The sequence below is a fragment of the Apis mellifera genome, linkage group LG5 (assembly GCF_003254395.2).
Source record: "Apis mellifera strain DH4 linkage group LG5, Amel_HAv3.1, whole genome shotgun sequence".
NCBI lineage: Eukaryota > Metazoa > Arthropoda > Insecta > Hymenoptera > Apidae > Apis > Apis mellifera.
In genome coordinates, this window is record NC_037642.1 from 10,975,702 (window position 1) to 10,997,047 (window position 21,346).

Genomic DNA, 21,346 nt, shown 5'->3' on the forward strand with positions numbered 1-21,346 from the left:
TTATACTGTCATTACTGTTAGACAAAGTACGTCACGTGATCAAGTTTCTACTAAACTAAGCGTCGCATCGTGTCACTCTGCTACAACTGTTAATAACTTCAAGCTGTTCGTAACCAAGCTGACCAAGATCCTTTTAAGCATTATTGCGTGTAAGTATGATTTTCCGCGTTTTTATTTTCTAATATATTAAATTTTACTACATATTTAATTTATAAATATAAAATATTTTTATAACTATTTTTGATACTATCTAAAATATTAAAAAAAAATGATTATTTTAAAATTAAATATGCTTTTTTAACGACACGTGTCAATCATTCATTCTTTATATGATTTTATATTTTTTTTTATTTATTTTTAAAGATTTTTATTTTTACTAGATATTTACTTTATTTAAATTTTATTTTTTTTAATTACAATTTAAATTTGAGTATATATATATGTGTGTATATATATTTATAATTATTTATAATTTAGTTAATAATAAAATTAGATTTTATTAAAATCTTAAAAGCTTAAAAAATTGAATATATTTCTTTTTAAATATTTAATTGAAATATTATTTTATTTGTATAAAGAGCAAAAATGCAGTTGCATATTAGAGGAGAGCGCACGACTGTGGTCGAATCACACGAGAATGAAACTATTGCAGATTTAAAGGTATAATAAAAATTTTTTATATTTTTATATTTTATATTATTTTAAACTTATTATATTATATTAAATATAATATATAATAAGTATTTTTCATTTAAAAAATTATTTTTATACTAATATTTGTTAATATTTTTATTTTGAAAAAATATATAAATAATTTGTGTATTATTATAAATATTATATTTATTTAGTCATTTGCGTTGATGATAATTCAGAGTCAGAACTTTATGTCTCTGGAAGGAGCAACAACGCAATATTAAATGACAAATGTATGAGCTGGTGATCAAATAAATATATGTTGATTTCCATTCGCAATATTTGTCAATAATTATAAATTAAATTAAATTTCAAAATTTAAAGTAATATAATATATAGGTTAAAATAATTAAAAAATTTTATTTTTTTAAATGAAATAATAGCTTTTCCTTATGTTTTTTATTATTTAATTGTTATGACAAATATTTAAAAAGTCTATAGAGATAAAATATTGCTTTGTGAATGATAATATAATATTGATAATACTTTGATAAATCATAGTAGATTAGATTTTAAAAATTTTATTAATTGAATATAAGATGATAATAATATAAATTTTTTATAATTCTTTTTCAGAAAAAAATTGTGGAATTAAAATGTGCTGCAAATATAGACTTTAATCTATATTGTTCTGGTCTTTTATTACAAAATGATAGTTTAGTTGGAGATCTTATATCAAATGTTTTAGAATTAACAGTTTCTCTTCCTGGTGGTAAGTTTTCATAATGAAGAATTTTTATATATTTCTTAAGATTTATTTTAATTATAATTTCTTATCATTATTTAATTTTATTCATAATTTATTTATTATAAACTTCTAAATTTATATTTTATTAGTTTTATTTATTTTATATTTTAGATTTTTGATATTATATATAAACATAATATTATTTTAATATTTAAGGTAAAGTACATGGGTCTTTAGCTCGAGCTGGAAAAGTGAAGGCTCAAACACCAAAGGTAAATAAATTATATTAGTTATAATCATATTATACTACAGTACAAATAATTACTACAATTAATTTTATTAACTTTTTACTGATTAAAAAAGTAATCTGTATATTGATTAAAATTGATTAAAATATTTAATGATGAATTTTTATTTTTACGCAATATAAAATTTTAGTTTAATATATAAAATTTTTTTCATAGAAAAAATATTTATTCTTTAAAAAAATTTATTAAATTAGTATTTTTTCGCTTTATATAGGTAGAAAAGCAAGAAAAAAGTAAAAAAAAAACTGGCCGAGCTAAGAGACGTATTCAGTATAATCGAAGATTTGTTAATGTTGTTCAAACTTATAGTCGTCGTCGAGGACCGAATGCTAACTCAAATTCATAATTGTATCTATATGTATACATTTCATGGTTATGAAAATAAAATAAAAAATTAAATATAAAGAAGTTTTTATTTCTTATCTTTTGTAATTATATTAACATTTTCGAATTAAATAAACTTATTCATAATTTTTATATATCATATAGTTTTAATTACGAAATCATCAAGTTGTATTCAAAAATATAAGAAATAATTTTTATTTTTTATTTTAATTATTTATTAATAATTAAATAGGAAATATTTGCAAATAATAGATAAATGACTATGAAACAAATTTTATATTTGTTTTACAAAAAAAATTTATATATATATATATATATACATATCTTAGATAATTTTATTTTAATTATTTTATCTTTTAAAACATTATACATAAATTTACATTATACATAAACATTATACATAAATTTAATTTAATAACTAGTAAGTAATTTGACAAAAAGTCAATTGTGTATATAATACAAGTTAAAATCATTAAAAATATATTAGTCATTTTTGTTCATCAATATCAATTATTTATAGCAACATTAATATAGTAAATTTAATATAATAAATTTAAATTAGATTCTTAACATTGCACTTAATTATTGAAATTGAATCAATGTTATTATTTAATGTCTATTAATTTTTTAATACTGAAAATATATTGAAATTTTATGCAATTTTATTAAAATTAAAATTATAAAAATTTTTATATTAAAATTAACTTTTCGTATAAAATAATTTTTTTCATTTAATATATATTTTTTATTTTTACTTTTTAATATTGAGTAAGAAGATCTTCAATATCTTTGCAAAGTGTTGCAAAATCTGGTCTTTTATGGCTTTTTAAATTCCAACAGGGATGCATAAGTTTTACATAAATTGCTTGTGGACAAGTAAATGGACAAGGAAGACGAATACCATTTTCTAATGCAGCTAATAGTTCAGTACTTCCTTTTTCTTGTTCATTTTGAAGTCGCTCTGTACTAGAATCAAGACCAGGTAAACGTGGTTCTTCTCCAAAACTAAATGTTTCATACATTGTTACACCAAAAGACCACACATCTGATCGAATAGAAAATTTTCCATCTCTAATACTTTCTGGAGCATACCTTAAAGAGAAAAGAAAATTATATATAAGAAATATATAATTTCGTTAGATTTATAATACTTACCACTTAATAGGAAGACTTCGGTCAGTTTGTAAAATATAATAATCATTTTCTCCAATAACTTGAGCTAATCCAAAATCACTGATTTTAACTTTATTTTCATCAGCAACTAAAATATTTCTTGCAGCAAGATCTCTATGAACAATACCCTCACTACCTAAATAATCCATTCCTGTTGCAATATCTAAAGCAAATCCCAATAGTCTTCTATGTGTTAATTCTTGTTTGTGAATTGCTAAATAACTTTGCAATGAACCATGTTTTACATATTCCATTACTAAACAAACTTCAGGTTCTGATATTACTCCGAGAATTTTTACTACATTTGGATGATTTAAAGTCTACAATCATGTTATTCATGTGCAATTAATATTCATTCCAATTTCAATATTATAATTATTAATGTCATATTATATATAAAAATATATAATATATAAAAAATATATTGTCATATATTTCATATAATTTTATATAACATACGTCACATAATTATTAATGTCATATAAAAAATAAATTATAAATTAATTAATAATTTTGAAATAATTACCTTCATTATAGTAATTTCTCTTTCAAAATCATTTATATCAGTTTCAAGAGCCCTTTTTTTTTTTAATTTTTTTATAGCAACTTGTTGTGGTTCAATATCTTTTCCATTTTCTCTTTCTAATGTGCCTCTATAAACTTCTCCATAAAAACCTTGACCAATTTTCCCTTGTAGAATTACATTACAATCAATATCTAATTCATAAATTCCTCGCATTTGACCTAAAGAACCATTGCTACTTCCAGATCCACAATCTTCTGCTGTTCCAGATTCATTTCTTCCTATTACCTATTTTTATATTAATATTATATATTCATTTTCTTTTTTAATTATTATTATTAAAATATATTATTATAGCTATTAATTTCTAAAAATTATTAAATTTATATAAATTGTTATTAATATATATTGTTAAATATAAATAATAAAAATTGATCAGTTTTTTATTAAATTTATTTTATTACCTCGCCTAAATCACTAGGATGTCCTATCCATAAAGCTTGAGTAGAATGTTCAATACAATTCATATTGGGAATGTTATTTTGAGAGATCGAGCAATTTTCTGAATCTCTTCTTGCTAAATATGCAGAAAGATCTTCTGTACTATCTATATAATTATCATTGGTATTGATTAAACCTTGTAAATCTAAAATTAAAATAAATTTAAAGATTTTGCTAAAACAATATAACAGAAGATAATTATATCTTACTATCATCAGTATCATTCCAGGGAAGACTGGTATTATCCATAAGAAGACTATTACTTCTTGATTCACTATTTATTGATTTATTATTATTGGAATTAAAGTTACCTTGCTCAAACTTTTTTAATTGAGAATTAAGTAATTTTGGAAAAGCTGTTGCATATGCATGACTTCTACGAGAATTATATACTTGATATAGAATTTGATTTATATCTCTTGTAATTGCTTGAGGTTGTTTTCTAGAACCATTTGAATCTCCCCAACATTCAAGCATCAATCGATAAACTTCTGTAGGACAACCATTTGGAATAGGTAAACGTTTTCCTGCTTCATAATGTTTTTTTACAATAGTAACATTTGAAAATTCTTGTAATGTATCTCCTCTGAAAAAAAATAATATTAAATTTTATTTTTATATATTAAAATTATATTAAATCATTTATGAAATATTTATGATAAATCGTTATATTACTAAATATATATATTTTAAAACTAATAATATTAAGAAAAATTTATTAAATTGAAATTATAATGAAAACATAAAAATTAATATTTATCTAAAAGATTTACCTAGCAAATATTTGCCAAATTGTTGTTCCAACAGCCCAAATATCTGCTTGAAAACTATGTCTGGCCAATTCTAGATCATTATAAGTCTCTGGAGGTAACCAATGAATATCCATTTCTGTATATACAAATATTCCTGGATCGGCTAATTTTACTACAAAACTGTTATTAGTATGGGCATGTACTAACAGCTTATTGCATCTAATGTTACCATGAACTACACCATTTTCTTCAAGATGCCAAAGAGCAGCGGCCAAACAGGCTGTTGCTTCTACCATATCTACAGTTTTAATAGTTTGAGAAGAAGAACTACGTAAATATTCATCAAGTGAACCATGTCGTACCAATTCCAAGAGCATTCCAATTGATGGTGTTACTGTTAAACCATATAATCTACTAGAACATACAAATTATTCTAGTATCAATATATAATAAGTATATATTAGATGAGAGCAAAAAATTAAATTAACTTGGATTATCCATTTAATATTAAATTATTATATAAAAATTTTGAAGAAACTTAAATACATTATAAGTATAATAATATAGTAAAATTTGATTGTAATAAAATCATTTATTAACTATAATAAGATTTTTTGTTGCAAATATTAGATAAGAAATAAAAAATACTAAAAATTCTGAATATGCATTTCAAAATTTACATTTTGAAATTTTACAATTACTATTTTAATATTTTCATCATAATATAATAAGTTATTGAATAATCTAATAATAATTAAATTTAATCTAATAAATTAAATTTAAAACATTTTTAACTTCTTTTGCCATATTTTTTAAAACCATTATTAATATTCTTTTTTACATTATAATTTAGAATATTTTAATTTATATTACATTACTTTATATTTTTTAAAAATATAGAAAACTATAATATTATAATTATTATTTACCTTACAAGAGTACCTGAACGTAATTGAGACCATTTTCCAGCAAGTTCCAAAAATTCTTTTGTATAATTTGCTTCTTCTTCTTGTTTTAAAATTTTAAGAGCAACTTCTAATTTTTTTCCTTTAGTTAACCTCCAAATCGCTCTGTGAAGAGTTGTTGGTGAATATTGTTGAGTCCTAATAGTTTTTAAAAAAGGTTTATAAATTTCTAATTGATTTTGAGATACACAATGAGGACCAGTTTCTAAAACTGAAGCAACAATTTCTTCATCAGCTGCAACTTCACTAACAGCATTTTCAGGAGCACAAAGTAATAGTGATGACTTATCTAAAAAAATTAATTTTTTCTTACTTTTATTATTTTGTGTTATTATAACAATAATAATTATAACAATAAAAATTATAAATTATAAATAAAATAAAAAAATAAATTTTCAGTTATAAAAATACGAAATAAAAAACAAAAACTTATTTAAATTACCATATTCTGAGGGTGGTAAACATTCTGAAAGATATGGCTGTCCTTCAGAATCTTGAAAAGATGAGACACATTGTACCAATGAATTGTATCGATTAGGAATTCCAATAACAGTGAACTCATTTGGAATTTTTTCTTCTATTCTCCTTGAAAATAGTTTTCCTCCCTTATTACATATATCTAAATGATATACATTATATTCTGTTTCACTTTCTCTAAGTAGATAAGAACCTGGTTTATTAGCACGTTTTTGTTGAAGTTTTGTATATGAAAATTCTTGCCTAAAATGAAATTTAATTTTACAATATTTTTATATATAGAAATATATATATATATATTTTTTTATAAAATTTTATATTGTAATTATAATAATATAATATAATATATATAAAATAAAATAAATGAAATCATACCCAACTGGACCATGACACTTTAATTTATGTAATCTTTCTAAAGAAGGAGTGACAATCTCTCCACATAAATTAAATGTCCATTTAACTGCTAGACGATAATAACCATCCAGAGCAGAAACAAAAGACATTAAAAGTGCATTTTTTGAAAATTTTAAATATGAAGGTATACCATTTTTTCTCGATATTTCCACTGTATTATCTTGTCTAAAAAAAATAAAAAAAATATTAAATACTTTTTGCAATACATATGCGCGCGCACATAAAAAATCAATTATAAATAAAAATTATGTGTAATTTAATATCAACATAAAAAATGTTTTATTTGTTACATTTTAAGTGAAAGAAAGTTTACTATTTTCAATAAAAAATATTTTTAATTTTTTTGAGAAATGTTTGAAAATAAAATATATATATCTATAATAAAATGTCTACCACAAAAAGATATTTGTATTAAAATATATTATGTTTTGTTATTAATGTTTATATAATAATAAATTTTAAACCTTATAGAAACAAAACATAAATCTTCAATTGCACATAATGTAACCCATGAAGCAACATTTAATTCACAATATTTTACTTCATCTACATTGACCCTTAAAGTCACTTTTATTGGAGGATTTTGAAGATCTCTATCCATTAAAGCTTCATATTCTTCATATGGATAATTTGGTGCCATACATTCAAATTGTTTCAAATATTGTTCTTTAACATAATTTGCATCATATCCAGATATTTTACAGATTTCCAGAAGTGCATTATGAATTGGTTTTTTAATGAAAAATGCATGACGTTTTATACATTCCCTAGGAATATATTTTCTATACTCTGATTCCACTGTTTCTCTTGGTATTCCTTTTTCTAACATTACTCTGTAAAAAAGTAAAAAAAATAATTTTATATTTATCAAAAATTAGATTATTAATCAAACTTTAAAAAGAAAAGTCACAATATTAAACAAGTTAATTATATAAAATAATTATAAAATAATAATTTTCATAAATTATACTTATTAAATATAAATTGAAAAATTATAGAAATATTTGCAAAATTAATTATAAAAATATATAATTTTATCATGAAATTTAAGATAAGATATAAATAAATAAATCATTAAATAATTCAATTGGATTGAAATTGAATTATACAAACCTATACATATCAGTAACACCAAGTCCAATTAATTCTTGTTTATGTATTTCATAAACAATATCTGGCACCTTATTATCCATAACATCTGAACGTGCTTGTTGAAAATAATAATCATAGGCATTTACATCAATCTGTTTTAATCTTTTTAAACTTGAAGGTTTAAATCTTAATCTAAAGTCAAATTTATCTTTATTTTTCATTTCCAAACGATATGATAATGAATACCAAAGTTTTGTATAATGATTTCTAAGAGCAAAAAGATGTCTGGCTATTGGACCTATTCCAAGAGATTTACAGATCTAAAAAATCATTTATTTAAATTAAATGTACATTAAAACAAGCAAAATTATATTTAATTTCAAATATATAATAATATTTCAAATATTATTATATAAATACATAAATAAAGCTTCATAAATATAATATTTGTCTATACTTAAATCATATTTTATTAAAGTATATTTTAGATTTCAGATTTATTTTAGAAAAAGGTTAAAATTGAATTTTAATTTAATTTCAATTTCATTTTAATTTCTGACTAATAATTAATAAAATAAAATTTTATTAATTATTAATAATTTATTTTCAATATTTTATAAAATATCAAAACAAAATATTCATTTAACTTTAATAATAAGATCGAGAAAGAAATTTAATTCTTTTATTAACTTACCTTGATACAAAGATCTTCTATTGTTTGTCCATAAATAATTGTAAGATTTAATTCTTTTTCTTCATTTGCAATATAAACAATCGCTAAACTATCGTTTTCCATTGTTAACACAGATTACGTTTTCTTCACATTTTGTTACTTTAATTGCTCACAGCGTACTGATTATTTACAATACGAATATGAATCAACGCGCATGACAATAAAAAGTATATCTATACTGAAATAACTATATATTGAATATAGTATATGTATATATAATATATGTTTATTATTATATATGTAATATATGTTTATTATATATATATAATATATTTATATCTAATTGAATTTTTAATTTATTTATATTAATTTTTTTTCAAAGAATTTTCAAATATAAAATATTACTTATTTATATATCACATATATTTTTGATTTATATTTAATAAAAATATCTAGATTAATAATAAAATGAATTTATATATTTTATTTTTTCATATAAATTGAATTTGTAGTTTTTATTTATTTAGTTAAATATTGATATAGTGTAAATTTTTTTAATATAATAAATTTAAAATGATACAATTTTATTTCATAAATATATCTACAAACAAAACATTAAAAATAATAAAAGATAAATTTATTGAATTAATATTTTTAATGATTTATAAGTTAAAACTAAAAAAATTATATTTATTTTTAAAGTACCAAGAAATTAATAATTAGCATTTAATTAGATTGTTGATAACTAGCTAATTTTGTTTTATTGATTTTTATTAGATTTTAATCCTTTTAAAAAATAATTACATGATTTATAATTAAATTTTGGAATAAATTATTGATTTATTTATATTATATTTAATAAAATTAAAATTTTACATGTATAAATAATCTATATATAATAAATATATATAATAATATAATAATATATATAATAATATATATAATAATATATATAAATAATTTATATATATTTAAAATAAAAAAATTTAATAAATAATATGTATAAAATATATAAATATTTCTTGTTTCAATAATATGCAAAAACTTGTTCAATAGAGGTTTATGAAAAAAATTACTATATATACACAATTTTTAAAATTTTTGATAATTAATATATTTAATAACCTAATTATATGTATAAGAATACAAATTTGAATATAATTGAATATATAGTAAAATTACAAAGATAATATAATCATAGACCACTTACAAAAATTGTAATGTACATATGTATTGTATGTAATGTACATATTGTACAAATTGTTCATTTGATGCAAATATGACATGTATAAAAATCATGATTTTAGTATTGAGTTATTATTGCATAATATTAGTGTAAACATAATATATATTTATTGTTTACACTTTACATTTTATTGTTTATTTTTTATAAATACATTAATTATTCATATTTTTACATGGTTACATGGTTAAGTCTTCAATTTTTACCAATTTAGTGTTTTTACTGTGTATATCATAATAAATAAATAAAACATAAATGTAAATATTTCTAAAAAGAATTATTTTTTTGTAATTAATATATTTATTTTTAAATGGTTATTTTCATTATTCAATATTTCATTATTCAAAATTAAATAATAAGACTTAAACTAAAGAGATAAAATGATGGTCCCCAAAATACTTTTTTTATATATAGGTGCAATTACATTTTTCAAATGCAACCAATCATTCTTCTCTGATTATTATCTTTTGATTCTGAAAAAAATTAATTAACTTGAATAAATATTATAATATGTAGTAATCTATAATATTAAGAATAATGCATAAATAAATGAATAGAAGTTTGACAAATGATTACATAATGAAATATATAAAATGAGTAAATAGATAAGTGATAAAATTTGTTAATAATATAATATTGATAATATTAAAACTTACTAACAATAAAATTTTGTTTATCCGTATTTCGATATAAATAATTCAATTCATCATTTAGTTTCATATATACGAATTCTTAACTAATTTATTATTCGAAAAATGGATATCAATTATATCAATCATTATATGAATCTATATTTTTATAATAAATTTATGCAATCATTATTTTATTAAATAAAATAAAATAAATTATTATTTAAATTTATATAATTAATTAGTAATTGTATTCGGAATAAATTGTATTTGTTAGAAGAAAAATTAAAGAAAAAAAATTAATAAATGAATTAAATTATATGTTAATATACAATAAACAATGTACAATATATCTATTTCTAATTTTTTTTATTATTATTTTTTATTATTATAATTAATAAAAATAGATAATATGTATATATGTACAATATAATAATTTGTATAAAATAAAAGATAATAAAATATCTAATGTAGAATTAAGTTATCAATATTAAATAAATCAAATATTAAATAAAAGAAGTAATGAAGAATGAAAGAATTAATATTAGTAGAGTTAGACTTACATTATATTAGACTATGATTTGTGATTGTTAAAATGTTGGTGAATTCAAATTAGGACTGCCTGGTGTTGAAGTAGGGGTTGATGGAGTACCTGGAGGTGAAATTTCCAGAGGACATACCAAATTACCATAATCTGCTTCATTTTTACTTTTTTTGCGTTTTAAAGTAAACTGAGATTTCTTAGGTACCTAGATTAATTGAATTGTAATTTAATTTAAAGATAAAATTGGAATTTGTATATATAAAGATATGTCTTCACCAGAATTTATAAATTTTTCACAAACAATATGAGAATTAAATTTTCTAAAAATCGGATTTTCTAAATATTTATTTATGTATTTGCATATTATTCGTAATTATTGTAAGAATTAAAAAAACGTTCTCTAATGAACATTTCATGAACATTATTAGCTCATATTTCATAAGTACTATATAATCTCTATAAGTTTAAATTTATATTTTAAATTCATATTTACATTCTTCTCATTGGATTTTTCTAAATGAAATAAAATCAAACATAATTTATTATTTATTATTAATTTAAATTATTTATAATACTAAAAATGATTAAAATGAAATAAAATTTTTTTAAATCTCTATTCATAATCTATGTAGAAGTTGTTCATGAATTGTTCGATATTTTTTTATAAATTTTGATTTTTTAATTAATTTAATAATATTTTTTTCAAGTATCGATTTTTCAAGAATAGCAAATATATAGTAAACAATTAACGAATCGATTCCTTTCAAAAAACTAAAAATTGATGTTGGGCAATTGTTTGTGGAATTGTTAACAATGTCCCTGAAAAGTCAAACTTATAAAACAATATTTGTAAATTTGTTGGTGAAGATGTATCTTAATATTTTATAATATGTAATATTTTGGTTTTTTATCAATTCAAAATAAAATATTATTAATATTTTAAAATAATAGAAATTACCTTTAAACGAGCTGTAAGTGTAAGTGGAATGAATCCAGGAGTGTTCTCAATCTCTCTTTTCCTTTGTACGACTTCTCTTCCAAGAATTTGATTGAAATGTGTAGTTAAGTGTCTACGAAGAAGAGTTTTTCCTGGAGAAATACTAAGTAACGTGGCCAATAATTCTGAAGTAAATCTGCCTTCATAAATCATCAAACCTCCATGTACTCCAGATCCTCTCATATTTGGAGCATATTCCGCTAAATCAACTACTCTGAGCCATTCCATTACTCGATGATTTGTCCAAAGACGAACATTATCACCATCTGCTCCATTTCCATTTGTCGATCTTCTTTCAAGATTATCAAATTCAAAATTTAGTTCTCGTAAAATCTATAAAATTAAGTCATTATTATTATTAAATTTAAATTTATTTAAATGATTATATTATATTTAATTTATAGATATTATAATATTTAAAATAAATAAGTTTAATGTTACCTGAATTCCTCGTCTAAGACTTGCAGCATGTAATTGTGCAGTAACTCCAAGATTTAAAAGATCTTCAGTGGTAAGTCGATGTAACATTCTCCCATCAACTTTACCATTTTGGAAAGCTTCTTTATGCTGTGGTAAACCAATATCATCTAACCATCGTAAAACTGCAGTATTATCCATCTATAATTTTATAAATATTTATATCATTACAAATTTATATCATTAAAATAATATTGTGCAAAATAAAATTATAAAAAATACTTTATCTGATCCAAGAAATTCAGCTCCATCAAATTTTTCAGACTCTATTGCATATAATAATTTCTTCCTATGAAGAACATTTTTAATTTCTAATTCTTTTTCTAATTGTTGTTGTGAGCAGTCTAATAATTTTGATCCAGTAGCACCCCATCGTCTCAATTCGCCCGCGTAACATTCTAATCCTAAATTTGCGAGCCAATCTTCAATTTCTTCCATTGAAAGTTCCACTAAAGATTTTTGAGTAATCGATGCTATTTGAGAATTTGAATCTCCTATGATTGTTTTTTCTTTTTCAGCTAAAACAAAAAAAATAAATAATCAATAAATTTTATTGCACCAAACTAAATTTAAAAATTAAAATGTTGCAAATGTCATAATTCAAATATAAAAGAAAAGTAAATAAATAATAATTTTTTAAAACATATCAATGTCTGAAATACATGATATTGTTATGAGGAGAATAAATTTAAAAAAAAAAAGAGAAATCAAAATTTTCATGCAAAAATCAACATAAAATTTAATTAATTCAATGTTGACATAGACTAAATTAAAAATTATCAGCCACGATTGCCTGTCATATAATATTTTTTATTGAGAACATTTAAAAATGCATGCTTAGAGGAAGAATCAATCGCAACCTAGAGTAGGCGCAGACAGGCATCTCGCGGAGGCTCCTTTAATGGCCAATGGTACTGTTGTGTGTGCTCCAGAAACTAAACTGGGTACCTTACCGAACACTACACCTTTCTTTGAAGAACTCGGTGGCCTAGGAAGACTACTATACTGAGTGGTATGCCTTCCAAATTTTTCTCCCTGTAATAAATTAATAATAATGATGTATTCTTTCATTTTTATCGCAAATTTAATATATAATTATATATACATATATTTATAAAAAAATATTCAATTTTATATATATTCATATATTCAATATAGGACTTACATTTGATATAGGACTTGTATTACGAAGTGCAAGATTTTCATGTTCTAAACTTGCTTGTCTAAGTTTCATTTCTGATAAAGAACTCAAGAGTTCTAATTTTTGTGTTTCTAAAGCACTTCTTGAAAGTACTTCCTAAAATTTAAATCATTGAAAATAAAAAAAAATAAATATATAATATAAAATATAAAATAAAATAATAAAGTTACTTTTTGTAATGCCTCTTCCATTCTTCTGAGAGAATCTTTTTTTTCTCTAAGCATATTTTCCAATTCTTGGATTTTATTAGATTGTGCATCTACTTGTTCTGATAAAACTGATACTTCCATACGTAATGTTCCACGTTCATTTTCTAACTTTTTTAAACGTTCCTATATAATTTACAATTATTTATATTAGTTATATTATATGTATATAAATTCAAATATTAAGGAATTAAACATTAACATTTTAACTTTCTATGTTTTAGTTGTATGAAATTAAATAATAAAATTATTAAAAATATTAATCTTATTCTTTTTTCTAGAATTTATAAATGAATACAATAATAAGTAAAATAATATAAGTATAAATATATATTCATAATTAATTTTAAAGTATTAAATATTTTATCAAATATTAAATATATTATTTTAAACATTATTTTAATATTTATTAATATTTTTCAATATTTTTTGTTACATTATTAATATACCTCAGTCTTTGCTTGACATTCATTCCATTTTTGAATGTCTTGTAAATATTGAAGAGAGCAACAAGAAGAAAATTCTCGTCTTCTTAAAGAAAGATCTGATTGTGATTTAGCTTTTTGTTCATGTTCTATTCTATTCCTTAATTGTCGCTTTTTCCCTAATTTTAAATATTGATTGTTTTGATTTCCTTTATATTGTTTATTTCCTTGACAATTATGGATTTTTGAACAAAAGCTGTTCAATCATGTTATAAAATCAGTGATTTTAAATTTAAAAATAATAAAAAAATAAAAATTCAAAGACCTCATATCATATACTGCAGAACAGAATGATGGAAGAGTTCCAACATGAGTTAAGTTTGTAGATGTACAGAGATTAGGTACACTTCCTCTCAGAGCTATCATTTTTGCATAACCTAATGGACAATTCTAAGAAAACAATATGATTCTTTTAAATATTTCTATGAAATTAAAATTTTATATTTTTAAAAAATTAATTTTTTATAAAAATTTATATAAGAATTTAATTTAAGAATAATACAAAAAATATTTACAATTTGATTTTTAATTAATTTAATAATATTAAAAATTATTAAATTTTAATTGTAATCAAATTGTATTAAAATTTATATAAATTATAAATTATTATATTATAATATCTAAAATTATTAAATTAATTAAAAATCAAATTATAAATAATTTTTATATTATTTTTAAATATTTCCTTATTTATACCTGGCAAGAACAATTGCCAGATTCATGTACTTGATGTTCAAAAAGATTAATATTTGCGAACTCATCTTCTCCTTCTGAATTTGATGTTCCTGAAGAATCATAATCTTCTGAAGGAGTCCAATTAATATTTGATTGTTTTGATCTTGACATAATTTTCAATAAATTTAAATCTAAATAAATTTATATAACTAATTATTTGAAAAACTTTTCATAATTTTTTTTATTATTTTTAATTTCTTTATTCAAATTAAAATAATATTATCTAAAATAGAAAGAAAGAGAACAAAAAAATTATTTACACTACATATATAAAAATTGATATAAATTTATATGAAATTCATTTAATTAAACAATGTTTAAAATAATAACAAAAAAATTCTTTTTAAATAGATATTTTTAATTAGATATAATATATAATTGAAAATTCCGTTTACGACTTTACTTTATTGAGTTCTTTCAAATGAAAAAATTATTAATAGGATTTCTTGCGTTTTCTCTACTTCGTTCATAATTTTCTATTTTTAATGATATAAACAAATTTTGTTATATTTGATTACACATTTCTTGCCATTTTTAAAATTATTTTCATATACTTTTCATTAAACTAAATTATCACAAATAAAATTAAAAGATAAAATTAAAAAATGAAATTAGTAAAACGATCACGTCGAGGTTTTCTAAGATACTAAAATTACCATTCTAAAATTTCTCAAGATGAGAGTCATAACGTCACGTGACGTAATCTATACATAGATTATTCTTTTCTTTTTTTATAATACTTAATATAATATTAAAATTTTGTTTAATAGTAATATTAAAATTTTATTAATCAAATTTTTTTTATTGCGCACATGAGAATCTAAATTAATTTATATTTATTATTATTATTATTTAAATATAAATATTTTTTAAAAAAATTAAAATTTAAATGTTTATAATGTATAAATTAAATTTTGATTTTAATAATTTATATGTATATAAAGTGAAATACATAATATGTATTTGAGAAGTTGTTTTCTTGTAAATCATTAAAAAAATTCAAATACAAAATACATAATATGTATTTGAGAAGTTGTTTTCTTGTAAATCATTAAAAAAATTCTTTTTTTAATTAATTAAGAAATAATATAATATTCATTTTTTTATATTCATTACAATTACATTTTTTATATTCGTTTTAATATATTATATAATATGCTATAATATAATTTTTTATTTTTTTTTAGCTTATCTATTTATTAATTATATTTATTTATATTTTGCATAATATCAAATTTTTTCTTGTAAAAATAATAAAAATAAACATATTTTAAATATATTGATATTGTTAAAATTTTTTGAATAATGTCTGATTTATAACAATGAACAAAGTATATTTTTTTTTAAAAATACCTATGAAATGATTAGCTATTTACTTATTTAATTAAAATAAAAAAATAAAATAAGTTGCTATCTGCAATAATATAAAGAAGAAACAGCTTGTTTTATGTATCTCTCATCTGGTATTTTAAATATAGAATGCTTATAAAAATATTGGAAGAATTAATATTGAAAATATATTTAATTTAATTAGAAATAAACAAGAACTGATACATAAAAATGTTAACTTATAACAATAATGTTAACATATAACAATGTAAAATGTTAACTTTAACAATAACTTATTTTTAAAGTTATAAATAAAATATATTAAGATATTTAATATGCATTAATTGCATGTTTTATGAAATCAATTTAGTTATATCTATAATTGAAGTTCTAAATGTTTACCAATTGCATCCACTGCAATAAAATTTCAGTAGTGGCTGTATCTGGAGGGGAAGGAGGACTTGGAGAGTTTTTAATTGCTGTCACAAGATTTTTTGCTGCTTCTTTGACAGAATCCTTCCATTCTGTATTGCCTTCATTATTACTATCAGTACATACACCTAATATTTAATATATATATATTAACATAAATATATTATAATTTTAATAATTTTATGGATATTTTAACTAATATGTAATCTTATTATTAATTTTTCTCTTAAATATAATATATCTTAATAAAATTAAAAAATTATAATAATTTTCATATATATTGATTATATATTTGATATATTAAATTAATTTAAAATAATATTACATATAATTTATATATAATTATGTATAATTTACCAGAAATAATGTCATCCATTTGTAATAAAGCAGCTTCTAACATCTTACTAGCTTCGCTTGATGTTTTTGTAAGAAAGGTAGATTCTCCTACTTGTATCGTGTTCCCGTTTTTTTCTTCACTTTTACCCATTGCTAATTTCTAAGTACAAAAATAAAATATATAATAAAACATTTTCTATATATAGAAAAATAATTACTTAATAAAAATTATAGATATTTGAAATATTATTTTAAAACTCATATACAATTTTTTAATATTAAAGAAAATGTAAAATATAAATATGTATAACCTAAAAATTTATATTTCAAAATTATTTTTATATTTAAAACATGATAAATTTTTGAAAATTACTTTATGTAAAAATACATAACCTTTTTTATAATTACTAATAAAAAAAGAAAGAAAAAAAATAACAGTACGACAGAAAAAGATAAAGAGAACTGTCAAATAAATCTGAATTTCAAAATGGCGTGTTTACTTAATTATTTACATATTTAAAAATAAAATAAGAAAAAATTAATTATTTTTTTTATTAATCTATTTTTATTTTTTATTTTAAGAGAATATAAATTTCTTTTAGTAAGTAATAGAAATAAAAAAGTATTATTTGAATAATTTTTTGAAACTTACCTCGCTCTACCATGATTTAAATAAAAATAATTTAAATCTTATTTAAACTTTAAATCAAAAATTGATTCAAATCATGAATACAAGAAAAAGCAACAGGTGTTAAGAACAACGCCCAATAGTTTACCGCCATAATAATATTTTGCTCCTTTTTAGTGTTTCGCTTATATTCCAAATATACTATTAACAAATAAATTAATATAGTAACTGTTACATGAAAATCTATCACAAGTTGATAATGATATGATTATTTCTAAAGCGATTTTCTGTAATGGTAGAAAGATTTTTTTACATATAAAACAACCAATAATAGAATAGTTTGAAAAGAAATTTCACTTTGAAGAAATAGTTCAAGTTTTTATAACACAATGATTTTTCATCGAACAAGAAAATTATTATTATGTAAAATTCAATTTATATTTAATGATAAGCATCCGAAATTCTTATATTAATGTTTAAATAATGATATATATATATATCAATATGTTTAAATAATAATATGATTGTATTAAATCTATTAAAATTCTATTAAAATCTATTAATTACAATTAGATCTATTAATTTTCTTTTGAAAAATATTTACTATATTTTATATGAATATTTACATTTATTCTATGTGTGTATATATATATATATATATATATATATATAATAATTATATAATCAACTTGTGTGACATATATATATATATATATATATATATATATATATATACACGAGTAAATTAATGAAAAAGAAAATTTATTTTATATATAATCGAATTTTTTTATTATTATTTTGTATTTTTTATGAAGAATTTTTATTATTTATGAATTATTATTGAAAAATTTATTTTTTTTATTATATAATTTTAAAAAAGAAAATTGAATGCATCAATGTATTATTACTTGTTTATGTTAATATTAGTAATATTTAAAATTATTCAAAGTATATTATAGTAAATAAATTTATAAATTGATATATTAATTAGAAATTTATTATGCATTTTTATTTTACTTATACTTTATATCACTGTTTATAATTATATCATTATCTATTAAGTTAAACAAAAAATTAGTTTTATGGTTATATTTTTAAATATATATCAGTTAAATTTCATAATTAAACATTTTTAAGATAGAATGCATAAATAAACAATATTAAGATTAATTTCTACATTTTTTTTAAACACGAACAATTAAAAATGAACAACTTAATGAGGTTACGTCCGTTTGCAAAGTGTTTAAATAGTCGAAAATTACATTTTGCAAAATATATTTTAGATGCCGAGAACAAACAATTGTATGAAGATGTTTTTCCTGATATTTGCATGTAAGTATTACTAATTTATTGAATATCATAAAAAAAAATTGCACGTGATGCGTAAATTATATACTACATTACATATTATGTGTATTATATATTGTTAGTATATTACATATTATTATGATATATTTTTATATAATATTTTTAAAATTACAATATTTATATATCCTTATTTTATTCTAATTTTAAAGTTTTTTTTTGCTTTAATTTCATTTTTTAATATATTTATATTTTTTTTAATTATTTTTATTTTATTCATATACATCTTTCATTAATCTGCCTTTTCAAAGAATTAAATGATACATTAAAATTTTCTAATTCTAAAAAATGTGTCCTGAGTTTGATATATATCATTATATTATATTCTAAAATTATTCTTGATTATAATTATCTCAATAATAAAAAAAAAATTTTAAAACAAAATAAAATTTTAGGAATGATATAAAAAAATTATGGAAAAGCCCACCACAATGTATATATGCTGGATTTGATCCAACTGCAGAAAGTTTGCATATAGGAAATTTGTTAATTCTTATTAACCTTTTACATTGGCAGCGTTGTGGTCATGAAGTAATTATTCTATTAGGAGGTGCAACAGGTTTAATTGGTGATCCAAGTTATAGAAAAAAAGAGCGTGTTGAAATAGATCAAATTATACTTAAAGAAAATTTAGAATGTATAAGAAATGATATTAAAACTATTATTAGAAACCATACACAATATTTCTGTAAAAATCATAATCATTTAATTCCTATAAAAATATTAAACAACTTACAATGGTACAAAGATATGAATCTATTATCATTTATCAAAGATGTCGGAAAATATTTTAGAATGGGTACAATGCTTGGTCGTACATCTGTACGAGCAAGATTAGAATCTGATAATGGAATGAGTTTTACAGAATTTACTTATCCAATTTTCCAAGGATATGACTGGCTTCATTTACAACGTACATATAACTGCAATTTTCAAGTTGGAGGTCAAGATCAAATGGGAAATATAATATCTGGTTATGATTTAGTTACTAAATATACTAAAAATCAAGTTTATGGATTGACATTACCTCTAATCACAGCTGAAGGTGGAAAAAAATTTGGAAAATCTACAGGCAATGCAATTTGGCTATCCCCTGCAAAGTCTTCTAGTTTTCAATTATATCAATATTTTATGAGAGTAGAAGATGCTGATGTAGAAAAATTTCTTCATTTCTTTACATTTTTACCTTTAGTTAAAATTAAAAAAATTATAGAAGAACATTTTAAAAAACCAGAACTGAGAATAGCACAGAGAAATCTAGCTGAGAAAGTTACAATATTAGTTCATGGAGGTAAGAAAATAGAATAAATTTTCATTTATGTAAGTTACAGATTTAAATTAGAATAATAAAAGACTATTAATTTTTCTATTATTTATTAATTTTAAATAATATCATAAACATAATGATTATATAAGAAATATAATGATAAAACTATTTTTATTTTTATGTGAATTATTAAGATTTATGCAATATTTTTTTTATTATAGAAGCAGGATTAATTGCAGCAAAAAGAGCATCTGCTATTCTTTATGATAAATCAATTGATTCTTTAGCAAAAATGAATGCAAATGAATTGGTACAAATATTAGAAGGTGCTAATTTAATAGAACTTCTTTCTGAACCAGGTATTAATGTTTATGAATTAGCTATGAAAGCAAACTGTTTTAAATCAGATTATGATGCAAGAAGAATTATTGAAGCTGGTGGATTCTACATTAATTATCAAAAAATTACAAATATGGAAGAAGTTGTTGTACCTGGAATACACATATTAAATAATAATATATCATTACTTAGAGTTGGAAAAAAGACTTATCATATTGTACATTGGATATAAAATAAAAAAATTATTTTGATTAAAATTTATTAACTCTTATTACAATAATTTTAATGCATTTAAAAAAATTTAATTTATAATATAAAAATAATTATTTTTTTCAATGTATATAGTAATTTTTTATTTATAATAATTTATTTTTATTTATAGTAATAGAAATAAATGTAAATAATATTATAAAATATAATATAATAAATGTTATATATTACAACGTATATTATAACGTGTACAACGTGTACGTATATATTCATAACATAGAAATACTTTATTTAATAAAAAATTTCTTAAATATATAAT

At 19.9% G+C, this 21,346-nt stretch overlaps 4 protein-coding genes across 11 annotated transcripts; 2 read left to right on the forward strand and 2 right to left on the reverse strand.

Annotated features, from left to right (window-relative positions):
• Positions 1–5: 5 nt before the first annotated feature.
• LOC552106 lies at positions 6–2,097 on the forward strand. Its single transcript, XM_006567692.3, has 5 exons — positions 6–149; positions 579–660; positions 1,270–1,405; positions 1,598–1,653; positions 1,904–2,097. The coding sequence occupies exons 2-5, from the start codon at positions 586–588 to the stop codon at positions 2,033–2,035; spliced, it is 399 nt and encodes a 132-aa protein (XP_006567755.2). The 5' UTR covers positions 6–149; positions 579–585; the 3' UTR covers positions 2,036–2,097.
• A 685-nt stretch (positions 2,098–2,782) lies between these two features.
• LOC726002 (tyrosine-protein kinase hopscotch) lies at positions 2,783–8,808 on the reverse strand. 4 transcript variants are annotated; one of them, XM_006567689.3, is made up of 13 exons: positions 8,626–8,808; positions 7,953–8,251; positions 7,304–7,672; positions 6,801–7,004; positions 6,391–6,668; positions 5,913–6,237; positions 5,213–5,397; positions 5,005–5,119; positions 4,441–4,817; positions 4,195–4,376; positions 3,734–4,018; positions 3,190–3,527; positions 2,783–3,126 (listed from the first exon to the last, which is right to left on the reverse strand). In XM_006567689.3, the coding sequence occupies exons 1-13, from the start codon at positions 8,725–8,727 to the stop codon at positions 2,793–2,795; spliced, it is 3,393 nt and encodes a 1,130-aa protein (XP_006567752.1). In that variant the 5' UTR covers positions 8,728–8,808; the 3' UTR covers positions 2,783–2,792. The 4 variants fall into 4 exon arrangements, with proteins under 4 accessions (XP_006567752.1, XP_006567751.1, XP_006567753.1 ...); XM_006567688.3 differs by having other exon boundaries at positions 5,005–5,394; positions 8,626–8,807; XM_006567690.3 differs by having other exon boundaries at positions 4,543–4,817; positions 5,005–5,397; positions 8,626–8,807.
• A 1,342-nt stretch (positions 8,809–10,150) lies between these two features.
• On the reverse strand, positions 10,151–19,241 carry LOC411631 (liprin-beta-1). 5 transcript variants are annotated; one of them, XM_006567684.3, is made up of 14 exons: positions 19,109–19,241; positions 17,871–18,047; positions 17,240–17,378; positions 16,853–17,010; positions 14,652–14,776; positions 14,351–14,582; positions 13,866–14,027; positions 13,660–13,791; positions 13,355–13,529; positions 12,717–13,012; positions 12,459–12,635; positions 11,979–12,350; positions 11,040–11,225; positions 10,151–10,320 (listed from the first exon to the last, which is right to left on the reverse strand). In XM_006567684.3, the coding sequence occupies exons 3-13, from the start codon at positions 17,367–17,369 to the stop codon at positions 11,067–11,069; spliced, it is 2,118 nt and encodes a 705-aa protein (XP_006567747.1). In that variant the 5' UTR covers positions 17,370–17,378; positions 17,871–18,047; positions 19,109–19,241; the 3' UTR covers positions 10,151–10,320; positions 11,040–11,066. The 5 variants fall into 5 exon arrangements, with proteins under 5 accessions (XP_006567747.1, XP_016767888.1, XP_006567748.1 ...); XM_016912399.2 differs by lacking the exon at positions 19,109–19,241 and having other exon boundaries at positions 17,871–18,151; XM_006567685.3 differs by lacking the exons at positions 17,871–18,047; positions 19,109–19,241 and adding an exon at positions 17,612–17,650.
• On the forward strand, positions 18,861–21,078 carry LOC552025 (tyrosine--tRNA ligase, mitochondrial). Its single transcript, XM_016912402.2, has 3 exons — positions 18,861–19,178; positions 19,607–20,502; positions 20,700–21,078. Exons 1-3 carry the CDS (start codon positions 19,051–19,053, stop codon positions 21,047–21,049), a joined length of 1,374 nt encoding a protein of 457 aa, XP_016767891.1. The 5' UTR covers positions 18,861–19,050; the 3' UTR covers positions 21,050–21,078.
• Positions 21,079–21,346: the final 268 nt, after the last annotated feature.

Coding starts and splice junctions, on each gene's coding strand:
- LOC552106 (XM_006567692.3), top strand. CDS start 586: ATGCAGTTGCATATTAGAGGAGAGCGCACGACTGTGGTCGAATCACAC. Junction 661..1,269: donor AAACTATTGCAGATTTAAAG/GTATAATAAAAA, acceptor ATTCTTTTTCAG/AAAAAAATTGTGGAATTAAA. Junction 1,654..1,903: donor TGAAGGCTCAAACACCAAAG/GTAAATAAATTA, acceptor CGCTTTATATAG/GTAGAAAAGCAAGAAAAAAG.
- LOC726002 (XM_001121783.5), bottom strand. CDS start 8,727: ATGGAAAACGATAGTTTAGCGATTGTTTATATTGCAAATGAAGAAAAA. Junction 7,673..7,952: donor GGTGTTACTGATATGTATAG/GTTTGTATAATT, acceptor ACTTTTTTACAG/AGTAATGTTAGAAAAAGGAA. Junction 6,669..6,800: donor AAGTGTCATGGTCCAGTTGG/GTATGATTTCAT, acceptor ATTTCATTTTAG/GCAAGAATTTTCATATACAA.
- LOC411631 (XM_006567684.3), bottom strand. CDS start 17,369: ATGGGTAAAAGTGAAGAAAAAAACGGGAACACGATACAAGTAGGAGAA. Junction 14,777..16,852: donor TATTGCAGTGGATGCAATTG/GTAAACATTTAG, acceptor TTGTTTTCTTAG/AATTGTCCATTAGGTTATGC. Junction 13,013..13,354: donor CCTGTCTGCGCCTACTCTAG/GTTGCGATTGAT, acceptor TTTTTGTTTTAG/CTGAAAAAGAAAAAACAATC.
- LOC552025 (XM_016912402.2), top strand. CDS start 19,051: ATGAACAACTTAATGAGGTTACGTCCGTTTGCAAAGTGTTTAAATAGT. Junction 19,179..19,606: donor GTTTTTCCTGATATTTGCAT/GTAAGTATTACT, acceptor ATAAAATTTTAG/GAATGATATAAAAAAATTAT. Junction 20,503..20,699: donor TACAATATTAGTTCATGGAG/GTAAGAAAATAG, acceptor TTTTTATTATAG/AAGCAGGATTAATTGCAGCA.